Here is a 20635-nt window from a genome sequence, read left to right on the forward strand (position 1 = left end):
GTGTGCCACAAATCTCTAAATTCCCACAATAGTTTTTAAAGGGCGAAACAAATTTATTTGCGCGCTGCAATAAATTATTGTGCAAACTTTTAGCGCCAACAAGTTAAATCAAATATATGGCACACACGCCCCACTAACTGTTCTTTCGTTCGTGTTGTTGTTGTTGTTATAGCAATTGTTGTAATTGCTGTCATTAATGAGTGTTGTTGCTGTTGTTGGTTCATTGGCAACACCAAGTTCAACAGCAATTAAAATTGCCAAAAAATAAAGAAATAAATACGAGTTGGACAGCAAAGGGACAAAAGAATAGAACAGAATGGAAACAGCAACAAAGCTGCTCATCTTAAGTTAAAAAACAAGAACAACACACACACACACATACATAGTACATGTGTAGAAGTCATAGCGAGGACAACAACCCGTGAAACTTTGCTAACATTTCGTTGGCCGTCCGAAATTTGTTCCTTTTCCGAAGTAATAAAAATGTTTCAGCACGCGAACGTTTGTGGGCGGAACAGAGAGGTGGGGGAAGCACTGACTACGCCGAATGTGTGTGTCTGAGTATGTGTTGCTGTGTATGTGTGTGTGTATGTGTGCAGAACGTAAATCGTCGTAATAGAAACATTGCATTTTATTGCATTTGTTCTTGCTTCTGGCTTTCTGCCTTTACTTCACTTCACTTTGCTTTGCTTTGTTTTTGTTCGTCTCTTTTTTTTGGCCAATAACATACATAGAACTGATAAATGGTCAAAACGGCTTTGTATCGATGTCTCTGTGCCAGCTGTGGCAGCCGCTCACTGCCCATATTTGTCTTTGGCCCAAGAAACTGCACAAATGCCAAATGAAAATTTAGCAAAAAAAAAAAATAGAAAAGAAAAGGAAAAAATAATTTTTCAATTTGTGCTAAAAGCGTTGCTTAGCCAAGAAAAAGTAACAGCTGCCCATTGCCAAAGCCAAGTAACACCTAACAGTTAACAGACACCAGTTAACTGATTCATGTGTGGCAAGCTGTCAAGTTAGTGCAACTGCAACTTCATTACCTGCCGCGGTTGCACACAAACGAATAGATGTGCTCTCGGGCTTTATAAATGATGTTGCAGCCGCCACGTCGTATACTTTATGTGCCAGGCAGCTTTGTCTTTGGTTTTTACTTGACATTCTAGAGCTAACACTGAAAAGTGAAATTTAATTAACTTAAGTATAGAGCGGGTGGCTGCCAAAAAGCGAGCGAATGCCTTGGTCAAATGTTCTCAGCGTTGCAAGATGAATAATGCATAGGACACTTAAGCCAAGGACATTTGCATTGCACTTGCAATATTGTCGGAGAAATTGGACACCAAAAGGGAAGCCAAGCTGACCGCAATCAGTGAAAGGAAAGCCAGAGGCTTTGTCAGCCAAGGCAAACACATTTGTTTCAACCGAAACCCAAAGGAAAATAATGTTTAAAAGTAACCAAATATCGTATAAAATGGTCCTATACGAGTATAATGTATTCTAAGCCAGATTGTATTGGGTATTTTATGCAGTTTATTCGTATGTTTAATTTATTGCCAAATTATACTCTGCAATTAATCCCCCGCAGACAGGATTTTTTCGCTTAGATTTGTCCATTACACTAAGCCGCTTTGAGCACATTTAATCAGCTGCATATTTCTACCCATTCAATGCGAATTCACACGAAAAAACTGTGTATATGCAACGTAATGCAAACATTTTTTGACAGCTCTATCAATATGTGTAATCACCCATCTGTGTGTGTGTGTGTGTTTGGTTTTTTTTTTTGGGGCGGGTGCAATTCGATGTCACAGTTTTAATGCTGCATGGTGTTTAGTAAAATGGCAAAATAAATGCATTCATAGCTCTATAGATGCAAAATTGGAAAATGGTAAATGGTAAATGGGAAAGAAGTGTAGTCAACCTGTGGCAAAACATTTTCCTGATGATTTTCCCCTACGCACAAAACGGCAAATACGGACAGATTAAAACAGATTACATACGAATTATTTGATAATGCCCAGACCAATACGTGGACACAAAAAACGGACGGACCTTTTCCACTTTTCCACTGGACTCACATTTCGATCATCGCTGCAAATTATTTTTCATTTACTTTTCCGACGACTGTGACTATGACTATGACTATGATTGCGATGACATTGGCGACTCAGTTATTTGCAGTTCTGTGTGCAGTTTGCACTTTATTATTTACTATCTTTTTATACCCGCTACCCATTGGGTAAAGGGAGGTACTATTACCTTATGGCTATAGCCAATATGGTATATTATGAACGCAATAGTAGGTCGAAATACCTTCTGTATATTTTAGTGCTTTTTCGGTCGAATATGTTAGGATGCAATCTGGTATATAGAATGTCGATGTGCCATATATAGCTTTCGGAATATTATAATGTTGCTTAGTACTTTATAGTGTTTCTCGTTATATTATCAATCAGGTATATTTTCAGCGTAATAGTATGTAGATATACCATATATTGCTTTTGGTATAATTTTGTGTTTTTTGCTGTCTAAGGCATCAATCAGTCTGGTATATTTTGAGCGTAATGGTAGCTCGATATACTATATATTCCTTGGTATATTGTATTGTTTTTTTTCTATATTATATTAGAAGGCGATCGATATACCATATATTGTCTAAGGTATATACTAGTGTTTTCTCAGTATATTAAAATAGAAGACTATCTGGTATATTATTTGAACGTAATATTGTGTCGTTATACCATAAATATCCTTCGGTATATTTTAATGTTTTTTTAATACATATTATATTAGGAGGATATACCACATAACGCCGCTGGTATATTTTAGTGTTTTTAGTGTTATAATTCAAAATTAATACAGGACTCTTTTAATTTCATTGCAAATGAGTAGCGCGTATCTCACAGTCGAGTATACTGGATTGAATATTTATAACTTGTTTTTTTCGCTCCTTTTTGTGATTCGATTTCTAACAAAAAATAGTGAATGGAATCGCCATGACAGCAGGTATCCGTGTGACAATCCCTCGTCAGGTGTCATTTGACTTTACACCGTACTGTTGGGAGACAAACTAGTTGCAACTACAATGTTGTTTTTGATTCAAATATTCCATGGGATTTAAAGAAATTTCAGCACTTCAATTGAAATTAATAAGTACTGAAAATAGATTTGATTCAACAGTTAAATCTCTCTCTTTGGATGTTGCTGTTGCTGTTCTCACTCGCTATTCAGATCAATGTTGCAAATGCTGCCAAATTTCACTTGCGCAGCAATTACTCAACGACAAGGACGACCCTGAGCGCTGTTTACTGTTGCAGTTGCCGTTGCCGTTACACTTGCAGCAGTGATAGAAAGAGTGGCAGCCTCTGGTATTTTGGGGGCAACAAAACAAAATAGAACAATCGTTGACAAAAATATTTGCATGCACTTTGGGGTGCACTTGGCAATGGAAACAGCGGCAGCAATAGAAACAGCAGCACCGTCGCATTCAATATGCAACATCTATGACAGGCGCCCCAGCCTGACATTTGCAATCGTGGCCTCCAGGGACCGACAGAGAAAGAGAGAGAGAGAGATGGGGAAGAGAGTTGGCCACTGAGATAACTGCAAAGAGTTGACTATAAAGTTGAAGGTGGCACACCTTTGCGTCCGAAATCTGTCAGCAATTTGCTGCTGAATTTGTCAGGGAAAGTCAAGAAAAATTAGAAAAATTATGACTTCCGCAATTTGTTGGCGAACAAAGGATCAGGCGCCAGCCAATGTGGCCGAAAGTTCAGCGTCGGGCAACTGTTGCTTTTACACTCGTGAAAGGGACAGAGATGGCAAGCGAAGGCGTGACACGCCCACACACACACAAACACATTCGCACGCTGCAAACTTTTCAAATAGAAAATGTTTAATTTCCCCAAAGACAACGTCGATGCGGCTGCTTCAGTTTCAGCTTCAGCTTCAGCTTGAGCTTCAGCATTGCCAAAACGCAGCGTTTTCAAAGCCAAGCCAAGCTAAGAAAACTTTCTTTCTATTTCACAGTGTGTTTATGAGTGAATGTGTCTCTGTGTGTGTGTATGTGTGTGTTTGTGTGTGGGTGTCTCTTCTGATGTCCAAGTCTCCGACGCTGCTGCAACAGTGCAGGCGAAAAGTTTTCGGGTTTTCGACAAAAGTTGGCAAGGAGCGCGCGCGTCGCTCGCGCCCCAGCGTCAAAGTCGAACTTGTTAGTTTGCCATCGCCATCGCCAGCGTTGAAAATTATATTATTTTCGAACTTTTCAAATGCCGCCAGAGAGTCGACAAAATTCCCGCTCAACACCAGTAACAAATTGTTGCCAGTGTATGCCGCCATCGTCGCCGCCGCTGCGTGTGCACCTTAATTAAACATCTATGTCTAATGAAGCACATAACATCTTGTTTACAAAACAATGAAAATGCAGCCAAGCTTATTCACTCCAAGAATATCATTATTTCTGAGAGTAAATATCATTTTTATACAGTTGAAATTCAAAAGGGATTTCGACAGATTCCTAACATAAATTCTGACCATTGATTCAATTGTCGCAACAATTATTGCATTCATAATCCACTCACTTACTTCACTCTGGCTTATTAGGTCCACATACTTCACTCCTTAGAAGCTTTACAGAAGAAGTGACTAGATTCCCATTACTAACAGTTTATAGTTTGACTCAAATTGATCTACATAAATATGAAAATATGATCAGCAGAGAATTTGCAGGATCATTTCTCAAGTCATTTAGGAGGCAATAATCATTTAATAAGCATTTAGTTCGAAGAAGCTGATCATCAAATAGCAATCGATGATGATGTATTGATTCCCAGACATAACGAAGTTAAAATAAATATTCACAGGTTGAAAAACAATAGAGTTCAAGAATTGTTATAGATTTGCAGAACTTTTGGCAATGTTGATATTACTGACAACATTTAAAAGATATAGGAAAAGTTATAGTCAAATGTGGTCCACTGTAAGACACCCGCTACGCTTTTTTAATAAAAGCAAAACTGTGCAAAATCAACTGATAACAAGTAAGAAAGTTACAGTCGAGTGTGCTCGACTGTGAGATACCCGCTACCCATTTTTAATAAGGGCAAAATATTGCGGTATTATTTTCAAAATATACCGAAAATACTAAAAAATACTAAAAATATACCAAATGGTATGTTTGGTATATCGATACAGCACACCATTCAAAATATACCATAGACGGCACAATATACCAGATTGTCGGCCAAAGCAACTAAGAGCCCTAGTAAGTAGGCGATTTACCCAAACAAAAGTATTTCTTTAATAACTTCCACAATTTTTATCTAGCTTTAAAATTACGCTTGCTATTTGTTTTTTTTTGATTTGCGGGGGCGGAAGTGGGCGTGGCAATTTGAAACAAACTTGATCTGCGTGCAAACATAACAAATGCAGTCGAAAAAAAATTATAGCTCTATCTCTTATAGTCTCTGAGATCTAGGTGTTCATACGGACGGACGGACAGACGGACAGACGGACATGGCTATTTCGTCTCGGCTGTTGACGCTGATCAAGAATATATATACTTTATAGGGTCGGAGATGCCTCCTTCTACCTGTTACATACATTTCCTGCCGGCACAAAGTTATAACACCCTTCTACTCTATGGGTAGCGGGTATTATAAAAAGTATAAAAAATTACACAAAAAATATACTAACATTTGAGGTACATGTTTTTTTATAACGATATACCATTAAATATCATGTATACTATATACCACTGCATACAAAATATACCAGATTGTCCACCAAAATAATTAAGCAGTTAAGCAGCTGTATAATTATGAAATTGAGAGGAGATATCAAATATTCTAAAATATTCCCTATATGAACTATCTTTTATAGGTTCGAAAGTCCAGCATGGTTCAATCCAATCGGCTACTGATGCATCAGTATGCTGACTCACAGAATATTTATACTTTATGCCGACGAAGTTATCTTCTTATGGCTAGTATGCAACCATCAATTAATACATACTTTTCTCACTTTTTCACATTTTGTGTTTAAATGGTCTAATCAGCGATGGTAGATTGAGAATGTGAGTAAGACACCCACAATTATCGATGTACTATTGACGTAAAGGTAACTCATATATCTACAATTATTGATAACTATACACCATCAAGTTGAAATCCCAAACGCACACTTGCGAAGCGAGTCTCAAAAGCCTCTTCAGCAGGGTATTTCGCAGTACTCGAAATCATTTTGATTGTCTGTCATCATATTCACTTTGATATTTTGCTTTCAATTTCAAGTCACTTTGGCAGATTAAATGGCCAACCTGCTGCTGCCGTTGGTGTTGTTGCTGTTGATGCTTGTGGTTGCAGGGTGTGGCCCGACAAATGGGCAGCTAACCAACTGAGGTCGTAGAAAGAGGAGAAGGAGGAGGAAGGAGCGAAGGGGGTCGAGGGTCATATTCGTGTCTGGGTTGGTAAATGAATAGAAGGGCATCGAAACTGCCAAACTAAAGTGGAAGCGGCTTCGTCAGCTGTTGGTCATACTCGCATGCAATGCGTACATGATAATCACGTTTTGGTTATATGCCTGCTTCTTCTTATTATTGTTGCTTCGCTTGCATTTGCATTTGAATTTGCATTTGCGTTTGTGTTTGGACCTGGGCCTGCTTTGGCATGTCATGCGGTGTGCTGTGGCGTGGTGTGGTGTGGTGTGGTTTATAGCAACATCTTGTCCAATTTATTACCACTTTCATTTGGTAGCATAATAGGCAATGTCCATGCTACCTCCGCACACGCATATACAAAATATATAGCTCCATACAAACTGACGCACTTGCGGTGAATGTGCCTGCATACAAACATACATACATATGATACATATATCTATAACACGTTGCACTCAAAAATACTGAAACTGACTCTCATTGAGGCTCGAACTGGGCTCGTTTAGCTGCAGTCTGCTGCAGCAGACTGATTTCTGCTTCATCAGTTACATGTTTTGAATAATTGAAGCGTATTTAGGCCTCCTCTAGACTTTGCCACACATTGCATACGTGGCCTGCCATGCTCTCTATGTGTGGATCAACTATTCGCATACGCATTCTAATATACATATTTCTATTTCTTTTTTTTTGTGTGTACCGCACAAGTTATTAAATTATTTTCGTACTCGCCATACTTAAGCCTTCAAAGCCACTCTTTTGATAGCCAAATTGCCATTTAAGAATTTTACCCTTTATTTTCCCATGCTTCAATACTCCCCCCTTATATCTCTTGATACTCCGACTGCTCCATTATTTTGCTGATTGTTGCGAAAAGTGCAATTATTGCATATTAAGCGTGCTGCATTAGCATATGCCACTGCTACTACTGGTTGCTAGTTGCTAGTTGCCAGTGTGGCAAGTTCAACAGCCTGCTCATAAATTACGTATACGACAACGCTTAAAATGCCATTTTTGCTGCATATCCCCAGGCGCACTTAGAACGCCATCGCCATCGCCGTCGCCTTTTGATTCTGTCGTATGTCACACTGCCAGCTAAAAACTAGTGAACAGATTTTGTTCAAGCTAGCACACAACTCTCAAGCAGCGACTGTGATATACCTTTTAAACATTTCTGTGGTGTGTCGATGGTTGCAATGCAAACGCCCGCTTCGTGATGATTTTAGAGACGGGTAGAAAAACTCTCGAGTGTTGGACGCGGCTGTTTGAGGGGCTGCCCCTTGGTTGTTGGTGAATCTGGTGGCTTTGTGTTCGTCTTTTGTGGCTGTTTGTTTGCTTGTGCTTGTGTTTGTCGGCAACGACAACGCTACCGACAACGACAACTGCAACTACAACTACAACGACAACTACAACGTCAACAGCAACACTTGAACGACGCCAGCAGCTGAACGCAGCTGTGCGTTTTAATTGCAGTGGAAACAAAATGCTAAACACTTGTTGGCTGCCTCGCTGGTCCCCGCGGGCTACTTTTCAAGTGAGGTGTCAAAGCGGGACTCCTCCTCCGACATCTCGCCCGCTTCTTTCTGCCATTTGCTTTGATTGTGCCATATCTGAAGGCAGTTTCAGCTTTGCCACCGTGTTGCAGTTGTATTCAAGTGTCCGCCGTTTGCCTTTGATCGTTGGCAACATTTAACGACTGTTTTCAGTTTGTTAGCGCTCCATGGAAAGACATGTCACAGCATCCAATGATCTATTTCAATTAAATATGAATACAAGCACTGAAATGCAATCCGAGTCGAGTCGAGTCGACTGCATCAAAGACTCGAAATTCGATAGCTCTTTTCATTCAATAAGAGTGATTTTTTTGCCAAAAAATATTGAAGTTTGGAAAAACCCTTGATGCAGGACCAATTAGAAGAAGTCTTTTGTCTTTTGTTTTTTCTTTAAGTACTTGTGATGCATTCTAGTTTGAGTTCGAATTGAATATAAATCTCTTTCAATATCATTCAATAGTTTGGTTTGCAAAAATATATTTTTATACCGGCTCCATAGGCTAGAAGGGTATTATAACTTTGTGTACCAGTCAGAATTATTATATCTACATATGATATATATATATATTAAGCTCTATGTTCTTGAACTCAAATACTATAAAGGATAGAGCTTGTTATTTTAATGCTACAGTCACAATTTGTGATACATACAATAATCAATACAATGATTATAATTTTTGAAAATTTCAATGCCACAAGTTACAAAATTTAGAAACTACTCAAGAAATCATTTTATGTAACGGCTGACGGGTCTTACTTGCTTTGTATTACTCTGTATTAATTTGGAATATTTTAAACTAATATCACTCTGTGTTGTTTTTATTAAAAATGGGAGCGGATATTTCAGAGTCGTGCACAGAGTACTGTGCCCTTGTTACTTGTTGAAATTAGAGAAAACCAATTATGATAGATTTAGTCCAATGCGCTCGATTCTGATTCTTTAATAGAGAAAACAAGAAAGACTTAACAAGTTGAGTATGTTTGACTGTAAGATACCCGCTACCTATTTCGAATAAAAGCAAAACAGTGGGATATTATTTTAAAAATAAACCAAAAAATATACCGAAAAAAAAACAAGTAAGAAAGTTACAGTCGAGTGTGCTCGACTGTGAGAAAAATCAAAATATTGCGGTATTTTTTCAAAATATACAAAAAATACTAAAAATATACCAAACGGTATATTTGTTATATCGATATAGTACCACATTCAAAATATACCATAAACGGCACAATATACCAGATTTTCGGCCAAAGCAACTCAGATGCCTAGTAAGTAGGCGTTTTTGTCCATACAAAAGTATTTGTTTAATAACTTCGACAATTTTTATCTGATCGCAATCAAATTTTCAAAACTCATAAATTATTACAATTATTATTGTATACACCAAAATTCGCGGTAGCTCTAGCTTTAAAATTACGCTTGTTATTCGATTTTTTTGATTTTCGGGGCGGAAGTGGGCGTGGCAGAAATTTGAAACAAACTTGATCTGCGTGTAAACATAACAAATGCTGTCGAGCTCTATCTCTTATAGTCTCTGAGATCCAGTGTTTCATACGGACAGACGGACAGACGGACATGGCTAGATCGTCTCCGCTATTGATGCTGATCATGAATATATATACTTTATAGGGTCGGAGATGCCTCCTTCTACCTGTTACATACATTTCCTGCCGGCACAAAGTTATAATACCCTTCTATCGTTTGAGTAGCGGGTATTAAAACTTGTTTCGCATCATTCAAATTATTGAATTGATGCTTTGTTATTAACATCTTAATAGTGTGTCGAAATTCTCAGGTAAATTCAATCTGAATTTATCATAAAATGTATTCGTAGGAATGTGGCTAGCTATAGATCGAACTCTTAAAACTTGTTGTTCATAAAAGTGAAAACCGTTGTTTCTTATATAAGCTCGTTCGCTCAGTGAATTATGTAGTTCGATTTGTTCGATGAACTTTGTTTTAAACATTGTTCGTCGTTGAAATTCGTTTTTGGTTTGATTATTTTAAGCACTCTTTGATTTATTTCATGCTCACTAGTATTTTTAGAAGAAATAGTATACAATTCAGCTTTATGAAAGAGTTAGCATTTTTTTTTAATTTAGAAAGACGCAGTATTAATTTACATTATCTATTTTAGGCAAATTTTAAAGCTAACACAAAAATAAACGTTGCCACTTTAGTTCGAATAGCTGAAAGGCAACAGATTGCAAAAGATCGACTTAGCAGAAGTGGAACGTGCGAAAAAGAACGAAATATAGATAAAAACGGAACAACTGAACATGAACGAACGTTGATGGTGAACTTGTTTAGTTCGTTTCTTTTTGTTCATCCGTTTGTGAACCACAAAACATTAATACAAAGGAGCATCAATAATTTAGGTAATTTTTCAATTAGTTTAAAATCATGCTGATGGTCGAAAGCTTAATGCTAACAATCAGAGATGTTATGCCAAACTTTGAGAGTAAGCTGAAATTGGAAGTAATTGTGTAGTAACTCTTTAATTAACTTTGATTTGCTCATGATGTCAGAGCAAGAATAACAACAACAAAAGAACAATAACACATACGAATCCATGATAGTTGATGCTGTTCCCGTTGCAGTTTGTTTCCCTCTTTGTAGACTATCTATCACAACAAGCATACAATCAAGGAGCGAGTTAAGAGTCCAATAGTCTAACAAACTCCGACAAAACTTTCCCAAAAAAGTTTTGCTCTGTTGTTGTTGTTGGTGTTGTTGTCGTCTTTTATTGGTGTTGTTGGTGTTTGGTGTGGCATGTGATACGATTTTTATGTAAAACATAATTGCAGATTAGTCGCAGCGGAAATGTGAAATATAATAAAAGCAAATAACAAAAAACAAAGCGCAAGCAAAACAAATTGTAATCGTTCTGTTGCCGCTTAAAAGGGATTAAAAGGCGTGGATTACTCGTCCAGACGGCAACAAAAAGAGTTCGAGAGTGAAAGAGAGAAACAGAGAGGGAGACAGATTGAATACAATTGGAAGTGTAAACGAATGAAGAGTGTTTGAAACATTCAACACTGGGCCAATTCATTCATTCATTCAACTGACTCGGCCAATTTGCTGCAACTCGGGTAGAACTCGATATATGAATATTCGGGACTCTTCATTTTCAATTAATTAAAACTCAACGAATGAAGAAAAAATAGCATGGCAGCAACAACAAGTGGCTTAGGAGTCTTTGGCCTCAAGTATGCAGCAAAGTCTGAAATAGCATTGGGACAAGCAATCGCTCAACATTATGGTTGCACATAGCTCAAGCTGCTACCGAAACACAACTGAGTCAAAAATATGACTTCAAATTAACACACACACACACAGACACACGCACCCCTTCCTACATCCACACACACACACGCACACGCACAGACAGTCAGACAGTCAGAGCATCATTCAGTAGGAGATGGCAATGCGTTTCGCCTATTTGCGCAACAAATGAAGTTGAAAATGGCTTGGCCAAGTGCAAGTGTGTGTTGTCTCCTCTCACTCTCTCTCATTCTCTTTCTCTCCCTCTTCTGTGTGTGTATGTGCTTGATTCAAGTATGTAGTTGTTCTTGCTGTTGTTGTTGGCCACTTTAAATGGAACGTAAATATTTGAGCTGCATTGGCAGCAACGTCCAAAGCAGAGCAGAGCAGAGCAAAGTAGAGTTGCACCTACATACACACGCTCTTCTTCTTTGATAGCTCTGACTCTGACCCACCTGACTCTTACCTGTCCTCACCTCAGAATCGGGTAATCGTCACCGTTTCCAGCTGCCATATTGATTTGCTCAATTCAATTGGCAGTCGAAATTGCAAATGGCTTCAACTTCTCATAGTTACTGCTACTAAAATCCCATTTTAGTTTCCCCCTTTGATGTTTCCCCATTATGACGTGCTGTTTCTCTCTGATGTTACTTGTGGTCGAACTACTTCCTCTCTCTCTCTCTCTCTCCCTCTTTCTCTCTGTTTAGAGTGATCGATTATACTTTGACATCCGCAATTAATTGAACGCTTGTTTCTTAATTGAATATTCGAAAAACCGAATTGAAATTTGAATAAAAATTATCGACAATTTGACTAGCTTACAACTAATAATGCGTTTTCCAAGCTATTGAACTGTAATCTGCTCGTTGCAGCTATATGTTAATTATGTTGCGGCATGCCACAGATGTCCTTGAGCCTTGTCACTGTTACTGCAAGCGAATAAATTAGCCGCTTGGCGACAAGTCAAGGGCCGCTGACGTTAGCCAGTTGTCGGTCAGCAGTCGCCGCTGGCTCTAATGAACGGGACCTCGCATAAGCATAAATTATGGGGCATGCCACAGCGTAGAGTGTGTGTGTGTTGCAGTGTGTGTGTGTGGATGCCTCTTGGCTTATGCTCGCATATTTGCGCAGCATACTTCTGGGCGCCATACGTGAATAGCTGTGTAGCTGCAACATTGCATACTTTTTGGCAGCGCATGCCTCGGTTCCCTCCTCTGCACTCTCCCCTCCCTCCCTCCCTTCCTCCACGGCCAACCTCCTTTTTTGCGGCACACGTTGCAGTAAAAAGCATTTTGGCACGGCTTTCGCACATTTTTTCTGGGGTTTTGTTAATTTATTTTCATTTTCGTTTTCATTTTATTGTTTTTGTTTTTGTTTTTACTTTTCAAGTGTGTGTTTGTGTGTGTGTGTGTGTGTGTGTTCTCTCTTTTGCTGTGCACTTGTCTGTGTGTGTGTGTGTGTACAATTTTTTCTTAAATTATATGTTGCTCTTTAATGATAATATATTCACAGTTTTTACTATAAAGTTGAACTAATCTTTTTATTCGTATTTGTAATATTTGTAATAATGCCTTCATATTGTTGTTACCTATATATACGTATGTATATTTATATAAACCTTAATACATTTTATCATATTTACATTTTGGTGACTTTAAATAAGTGCGTTACTCAACGTTTCTTTCAAAGTCTGAATATATATTTATTTATAATTGCGTGTAGTTGCTAAATTAAGTATTCCCTTTTTTTTTGTAGATATTTATTCCTTCATTGCAGATATTTTGTGTGTGTATGTGTGTGTTGCTTAAATATTCTTTCAATTTCAATTTTCTAATTTTATTCTGTGAGTGCTTTGTGTAATCCATTAGCTTAAGTATTGGCTAAAATAAAATGCTTGTTTCCACTAAATGTGTTCTAAACAAATTGAAATTAAAGCAATTGCATTTGCAAGTAATAATTAAAGTATAGAATATATATTTAAGCACTAAGAACTACTCAAGAAAGCTCAATAAACAAATATATAGTATTGCACTCATTGTTTTTGGTTGCAAGTGCCACAAACAAACTAACAACATTTGCTATGCTACACAATAAACATTCAACACACTCCCAATAAACACTAACTAAACCTACGAAGACTTTCGATTTTCGACTCTCTGCTTAACCTGCTGTTAAGTATATAGTAGTAATCTATACTATATATTATATATATTTATATACGATGTATGTGTATGACTATATGCAATGTGATATTTAACGCGCTTATCAACTAAGTATACTTTATAAATAGGCTACACTCACTTAACTTCACATTCTTTAACCTAAACTAAGCCCTCAGTAATTAAGCAACACATTATATGCCTGAAAAATTGACATAATTATAATTAAGAAGTTTTCTTCTGGAGAAAGGGAACCACGAGAAACGTTTCACTCACTTTCTCTCTGTGTGTGTTCTTTAGAAACCTTAACTATTGTTGTATTTCACTAATGTTTGTGTTTCTTGTGTATTTTGTTGGCTTTTTGCATAAACTGCAATAAACGTTTTTCAAAAGTAAACTTAACTGATCTTTGTTGAAAGTGTTTCTTCTGGTTGACAAAACACTATTCCATCTATCTGACTAGCAGTAACAGTAAGGCTGTTATAAGTATTCCCAAACTATTCTGTCTCAGCCCTTCGACTCCGTTGCCTTCGCCATCTCGACAAATTCCGGGATGCCGTGTGAAGTCCTCGCAATAGATCTGAAATTCGAAAGCAAATTTCGGGAATAGAAAATATTAAATATTGCTTCGATTCTTTGATTAACGATAAGAAATTACCTTGGTCAAACTGTCGGCGTATTTATCGACCAATTCCCTTGTGAACTTGGCTGCTTCATTGCCACAAATTTTACGCGCAGCGTTTTCTGAGCAATCCACCAGCTCATTGATGGAACTATTAAATAAAAAGAATATAAATGGAATAATATGAAAAAAATGTTTAATCAAACTGAAATAATGTGAAAATAAATATGAAAGCTACAGTCGAGTGTGCCCAACTGTGAGATACCCGCTACCCACTTCGAAAAAAAACAGTCCAGTATTAATTTTAAAATATACCAAATTAATATACCACAATACTGAAAATATACCAAGTGTTAATTTTGATACGTTCATATGGTATATAATATTAAAAAAAAAGTATATTAAAAATATAAAAAAAACGTATACTAAAAATATGCTATAAAATTATATACATATATACCAGACTGTCACTAAAACCAGCTGAATTAGTAACCATATTATAATAAAATTCTTGAAAGCTTAAACTAAAAACTTTAAAATCAATGTAGGCCTTTTATTATTAAATACATCGCAAGATTAATAAAGGTCAAGCATATTTCTATGCGTTTTGTGTGACATGGACTCGAAACAAGTTTAACAAAATTTAATTGAATTTAAATTTGGAAATCTTTGATATCTGATAAACTTAACTTCGCATACTTTAAACGAGTTAAGCAAGTGGATTATCGGTCACTAATTAAAAAGTGAATGTCAAATGGGTTTAGATATTATAAAAATAAATATAAATAGATAGAATACATTTGTGTTCCCATAAAATAAATGCTCACCAGCAAATTGTTTTGATATTCTCATTCATTGTGCTGTTTTCCTGGCTCTCCTGATTTTTATTTGGCTTGAGGAAGAACATCGTCTCCTTGTAGCGAGTGGCGCATACTTCGAAGTCCTTCTTAGCTATTTCAGAGCAATGCGCGTGCTTCAGATACTCTGTACAAATATAGAGATTTGTTATTCAAGATCTATATACAGTTTATATATATCAGTTTCGAAAATCAAGAACATTCATCTTAAGAATTGTGATCTTAAAACAAGGTTCAAATTATTTAAACGTAGAACATTAATTTGAATTTATTTAGAACATTAATTTGAAAAATGTTGGCATTTTTCTACATTCCGAAAATAAGAACTAAAATACTAAATTTTTGGTTACAAACTTCTCGATACAATAGAAATTCCTATAAATATTTTAACTTATAATAAGAGGAAAAAATCGTACACCTTTAAGATTTGTGATATGAAAATTTTTGATCAGGATTTGTGATCTGAAAAGCTTAAGATTTTTTTCCGTTTATCAATAGGAATTTGGTCTTAAGTCAAATGTTCTTGAAATCAAGTTGTGTGTTTCTAACTTTAAGATTAGGATATTCTTGACGCACATTTTAGATAAAATTCGTAATACTAAAAACCTTATCTTGATTTGAGAACTTTCTTTGTTCAGTTAAGATATATGTGACCGTAATTAAAAATGTTCTTACCTTCCTGGAATTCGCCCTTGTTGCAGAGATCCCTGATGAACTGATTGGTGCCATGGTAGAGCTTATTGAACTGATTCCTTTGCTGCAGATCCATGCAGCGACGTGTATAGCTTTGAATGCAACGCACACCCTTCCGCAACTCACTGAGTTTTGGGAAAAATGAATAAGTAGCGATGGAGATGCGGGGATAAGAGAGAAGAAGTGTTCATGGTTCATATTAGATGGGGATAACAAACGTGTTGGCGTTAATGCTATTGTTTCAATTGTGAATGCTGTGCAACTACAACTTACTGACAAAGTTTATCCAGTTCCTCCTTTTTGGCAGCACCAATCGAAAATTCCGTTGTTAACTGCAGCATCTCAAGTGGTTCGGTGCATTTGGTGAACTCCTCCTGGCCGCATTCCTCTGACCTTACGACCGCCATCAGGAGCGCTGTTTGGCACAATGCACATTTTCATTGTGAAATTCGAGTACAAAAATGTAGCAGCCAAGGATGGAAGAGGCGAAGAGGAAAGGAGAGAGAAGTGTGCGAGAGAAGGAGACAAATAAACAAACTGGCAAACAAACAGTGGATAGTGTTCAAGTTGAAAGCTAAAAGGCAATCTGAGACTTTGCTCCTCCCCGTCTCCCACTCACTTTCTCTCTCTGTCTCTCTCGCTCTCTCTTTCACACAGTCTGTCTCTATCTATCGTTTGAGTCGCACCGCGTTTGCAGCTGCAACACAAAGTTGCAAATGTGCGTCAGGGGTAATAAAGTTGGGCGTAAGTGAAATTGGCATTTCATAAATTTAAACTTTTCGGTTTTTCGGAGTAAACATTTCCTGAAACTATCCCTTGCTCTCTCTCTCTCTCTCTCTCTCTTATACTCTCTCGCTCACTCTCAGTCTCTGGGCATTCATCGTCAATGTGGCGGAAGTCACGCGACTGTCAATTAAACAGACTGACAGCTCTCGTCTGATCAGTGACGATAAGGACCGCGAGACTCAGGCGTAAACCCCAAGCCTGACCCTGATACATTTTACGTTATATATAGAATCAGACCATATTTTGCACTCACCCATCACGAGCAGCGACGCCGCCGACCTCCAGTACCAACAATATCGATGCATTTTGTTAGCTTTGCAATTTGCGATTCACTTCAATGTTTGTTGTTATCGCTTCACTTTAAAACTGCGGCTCACACTTTTGCTCACTTTTTGTTCTCCTTCTAATTGATTCAAGACATTCACATGTGGACGAGTGACGTCTTCGTTTAGCAACATAGTAAAAGAATAGAACGCAAATTAGGAAATATAATTCAAGTAGTCTAGGTCAAAATAAACTCATGACTCATTAGGAAACACAAGTAAATGCAAATCCATATGACAATTACCTACAAATTAGCTAATAAAAATGCAACAGTCGAGTATGCCCGACTGTGAGATACCCGCTAACAATTTTCCATTAAAGCAAAACAGTTCGAAAGCGATAATATTGTTAAAATATGTAACTAACATACCTAACTAAAATATAATGCATTAGTGCTTCAAAAATATGCTTCGGGTTTTGCTACATTGAAAATTTATCTTGTAACAATAAAATGTGCTGTTCAATAGTCTCAGAGATTTAAGGCTCATACCAGCAGAAGGACTAACAAACAGAAATATAGTCTTTACTGATGACGTTGATTTTTACATTATTATTCATTAATTTCATCAAATTGGCGTGCTTTCTTGTTTTTCTTTTGTGTTTAGCACATTGTCTAGTTTTGACATTATTTTAATTAGGTTTACTAATTAAATAAATCTAGATACCAAGAAAAATTATTAGCTTTAGATCAAAGAATTATTAGCCTCCGTACCAGACTTTTCTCGTTATATTCTGGTCATGCTACTATCTTGATTTATCTTGAATATAAACAAATTTAATTTATTGGCCAAAAACCGTACAAAATATAATATGTTAGAATAAATCCTTTTCGATGTATGGAAGTGATAAATTATTCATTCATTTGTTTTAAATTTTTGAAATTTTGTTAGACTCTTTAAAATTATATTAAAATACCGACTACAGCGAAATATTTCTGTTTGCTCACTGTTGCTATTTTCTTAGTTTTAATTAATTGCAAATCGAATTATAAATACTATCTTCCACAATTTAAAAACGCAATAAACAAAAATACTCAAAATGAAAACAAATTCTATAAATACAAAAAAACAAAAACTGATGAGAAGAAAAGCGAAAGCGAAAGTGTCGCTAAAATTTGTGTTTGTTGTTGTTGTTGATCTCATAGCCGAAGATGAGTGAATTTCAATGTGAATGGGTGTGAGTAAATTTGAGCATTCGAATTGAATTTGTGTTATTTTTGAGCAAATAATAAGTTCAAAGTACACTGTTCTCTACACCGTCGTATTAACCCACTTGCAAATCAATGGGAGAGCGTATAAATGTACTCGCAATAATATAAGCACTTCGAAAACAGTCTTTAATGGTTTTTAAAGATAATGTTGTATGTAATATCGTTATAGCAATTTGTTTGTAATAGTCCCATTGTATTTTGTAATTAGTCTGGTGTCTGAACATTCACCATTTGTATATGCAAATCTAAATGAGTTTTTTTTTACTGCGCAATAAGTAATTAAAATTGATGCATGTTTTAAGCATTACAATTCAAACTACTGAATAACTAACATTATAATTAAAGGTCATTTGTACTAATGCTAGTGGCATGTGTTTAAATACGAAATATATCCAGATATCCAAGATCATTTAGAATTATTAATTAGAATAACAAAATTAGGAGACTCAATTATTAAAAAACAAGTTCAGTTATTTAATTGAAAACAAGTTAAGTCTATTAAATCTAATTTAATAAAAGTTGATTTGGGATAATGACACAGACTAGTTGCATAAACACAAGTAATTATAATATAAATAATGCAAATTATATATTTAACTTGTTGCATCAACTAACTTTGTATGCAAATTAATATACCCAACTTAATGTAAGCTACCCTGCAATTCGCCATATGAAATTGTGTAGGCGTGAGAAATAAGCACAAAAACAAAAAGAAATAAAAACACAAAAATAAGAAACGCAACGAAATCAAAACGAATTTCTTTACATTTGGGGCTTTTTGCCAAAATCTGCTACCCCTTGTTTTTCTCTTTTTTTTCTGTTATTTTTTTAGTCTACTGCATCGCTGCAGGTGTATGCGTTTGTGTGCGAGGGTGAGTGCGAGTATGTGTGTATGAGTATGGGAGTGTGTCGTTTTATATTTGTTATGTTATCTCTTTTAAAGCACTTTTAGTGTTCATAAATAAACAAAGGCACATTTCCAATATCTTTTCATATTTCTCGAAAAAGGGGATTGTTTATTTTCAATTAATTGTTTACAAATACGAGAAAACATTGCTATTGTTATTGTTGAGCGAGGTCAGTTATGGTCTACCCGGCTTCTTTAATAGACTTCAAACAAGTGGCAAGGCAAATCAACCTTTGTGACATTTCAGATGTAATTTGTATTCATTTAATATTGCATTTCATGGTAGTTGTTATCGGTTTACAGTTTGCAATTAGAAAGAACAACACAAACTTGATTTTCCACATGGAATACGCTAGTAAAACATTTTGCATTTGCTTGCAAAGTAAATTGGCAATGATCAATTGTCTGCGCTCTGCTTTTGCCTCAATTGACAAACGAAGAAAACAAAACACTTAAGAGCACAGAAACAAGTGTAATGGAACGCCAAGTGAAACGCCCGATTGTCGCAAAATAAAATGAGTAAAGCAAAACTGAAAATGAACACGAAAACGAAATTGTACGAGTCTTATTTTTAAGACTCATCAGAGATTGCATTGCACTGTGCACAGTGGGCCTTGAAAGTGATCGCCAACGGGGAGTTGAGCTGGGCGGGGCAGCACGTGATTCGAAAGAGTGCAAAGAGACAAAAGGAATGCAGTCGGACGAGCCTCTCGCCCGATCACACTCGATCTGTGTACTGTGCTGCTGAGTGTGTGCAGGCAGCCGGCGTAGAAATCAGGTTTTATTTTATTTATTTTTATATTTATTTTTACTGCTAATGTGCGCAGACTTTGCGTGTACGTTTGTTTAACTTGTGAAGTAAATTAATGTGAAGTGAGGTAAATAAAGTAAATGATTAACTGTTACTATTTTCGCATTGATTACTTGAGAGCATTCACACCTGCGCGACGATCGGCCACGAGATTTAAAACACTTTCCAAGTTGCCAGCAACTGTTGAGACGCAAGCGCGCCGCGTTGTTCGTCGTGCGAGTAACCAAAACGTACTGAAGAAGTAGCAGCAACAGCAACAGCTACGACAGTGACAGCAGCGATGGAAGCAGCGACAGCGACTGCAGTAGCAGCAGCGAAGAGCAGAGTAGGCGACCGACCCACACCAAAGCTAACCAACTTCGTTGGCACACGAATGACTTTCGGTCGACACACGTCGTGCATGTTGCTGGCAACATTTCAAAAATGTTGCTGGCGCATGCTGCCCGCACTGAAACAACAGGTATTTGTATGTTGCTATAGCAATTATTGTTGCTTGCCCAGCTGCATTTGGCATTTGATAACGCAATCCACTCAGCTGATGTGATAGCTGCCGAAACTGGATTTAAATTCTTGCACTTTTGTTTTATTGTATCATCCACTTGCGTTTGATTTATTATAATCAGTTGAACAACAATTGATAATTGTCCAGGGTGCTTTTTTTTAATTAATTGAATAAGCCAAAGCCATTGAATTTCCTGTTAGAGCGATAAGATGTATTTACTGCTATCGAACTGTCTGATGGCCTCGTCAAAACGCCAATAAGCCTTAGACAATTGTTACCAATAATTTCATTTTGCTTTGTTAAATATTTGTTATTTATATTTGCGCAATGCAAACAGCAACACCAACGTCAACAGCAACACCAACAGCAACAACATCTACAGCACTAGTCACGGCAACAACAAACAAAAGACAGCGGCGTCACTTCAAATCAAGTGTCGAAATTTACACGTGTGTCCTTTTGTTTTCCTTGTCATGCAGCAGCTATCTCACTCACCCGTGCTCCCGACAAGTGCCT

At 36.8% G+C, this 20635-nt stretch overlaps 2 protein-coding genes across 4 annotated transcripts in view; one reads left to right on the forward strand and one right to left on the reverse strand.

Annotated features, from left to right (window-relative positions):
* LOC117568053 (protein twist) overlaps nt 1-20635 on the forward strand; it is a 91185-nt gene that overhangs the window by 9178 nt on the left and 61372 nt on the right. The window lies entirely within an intron of this gene.
* LOC117568052 (uncharacterized) lies at nt 12581-19888 on the reverse strand. 2 transcript variants are annotated; one of them, XM_034248399.2, is made up of 7 exons: nt 19747-19888; nt 16619-16807; nt 15853-15994; nt 15562-15704; nt 14857-15013; nt 14066-14180; nt 12581-13987 (listed from the first exon to the last, which is right to left on the reverse strand). In XM_034248399.2, the coding sequence occupies exons 2-7, from the start codon at nt 16668-16670 to the stop codon at nt 13859-13861; spliced, it is 738 nt and encodes a 245-aa protein (XP_034104290.1). In that variant the 5' UTR covers nt 16671-16807; nt 19747-19888; the 3' UTR covers nt 12581-13858. The 2 variants fall into 2 exon arrangements, with proteins under 2 accessions (XP_034104290.1, XP_034104289.1); XM_034248398.2 differs by having other exon boundaries at nt 19731-19868.

The sequence above is a fragment of the Drosophila albomicans genome, chromosome 3 (assembly GCF_009650485.2).
Source record: "Drosophila albomicans strain 15112-1751.03 chromosome 3, ASM965048v2, whole genome shotgun sequence".
Classification (NCBI taxonomy): domain Eukaryota; kingdom Metazoa; phylum Arthropoda; class Insecta; order Diptera; family Drosophilidae; genus Drosophila; species Drosophila albomicans.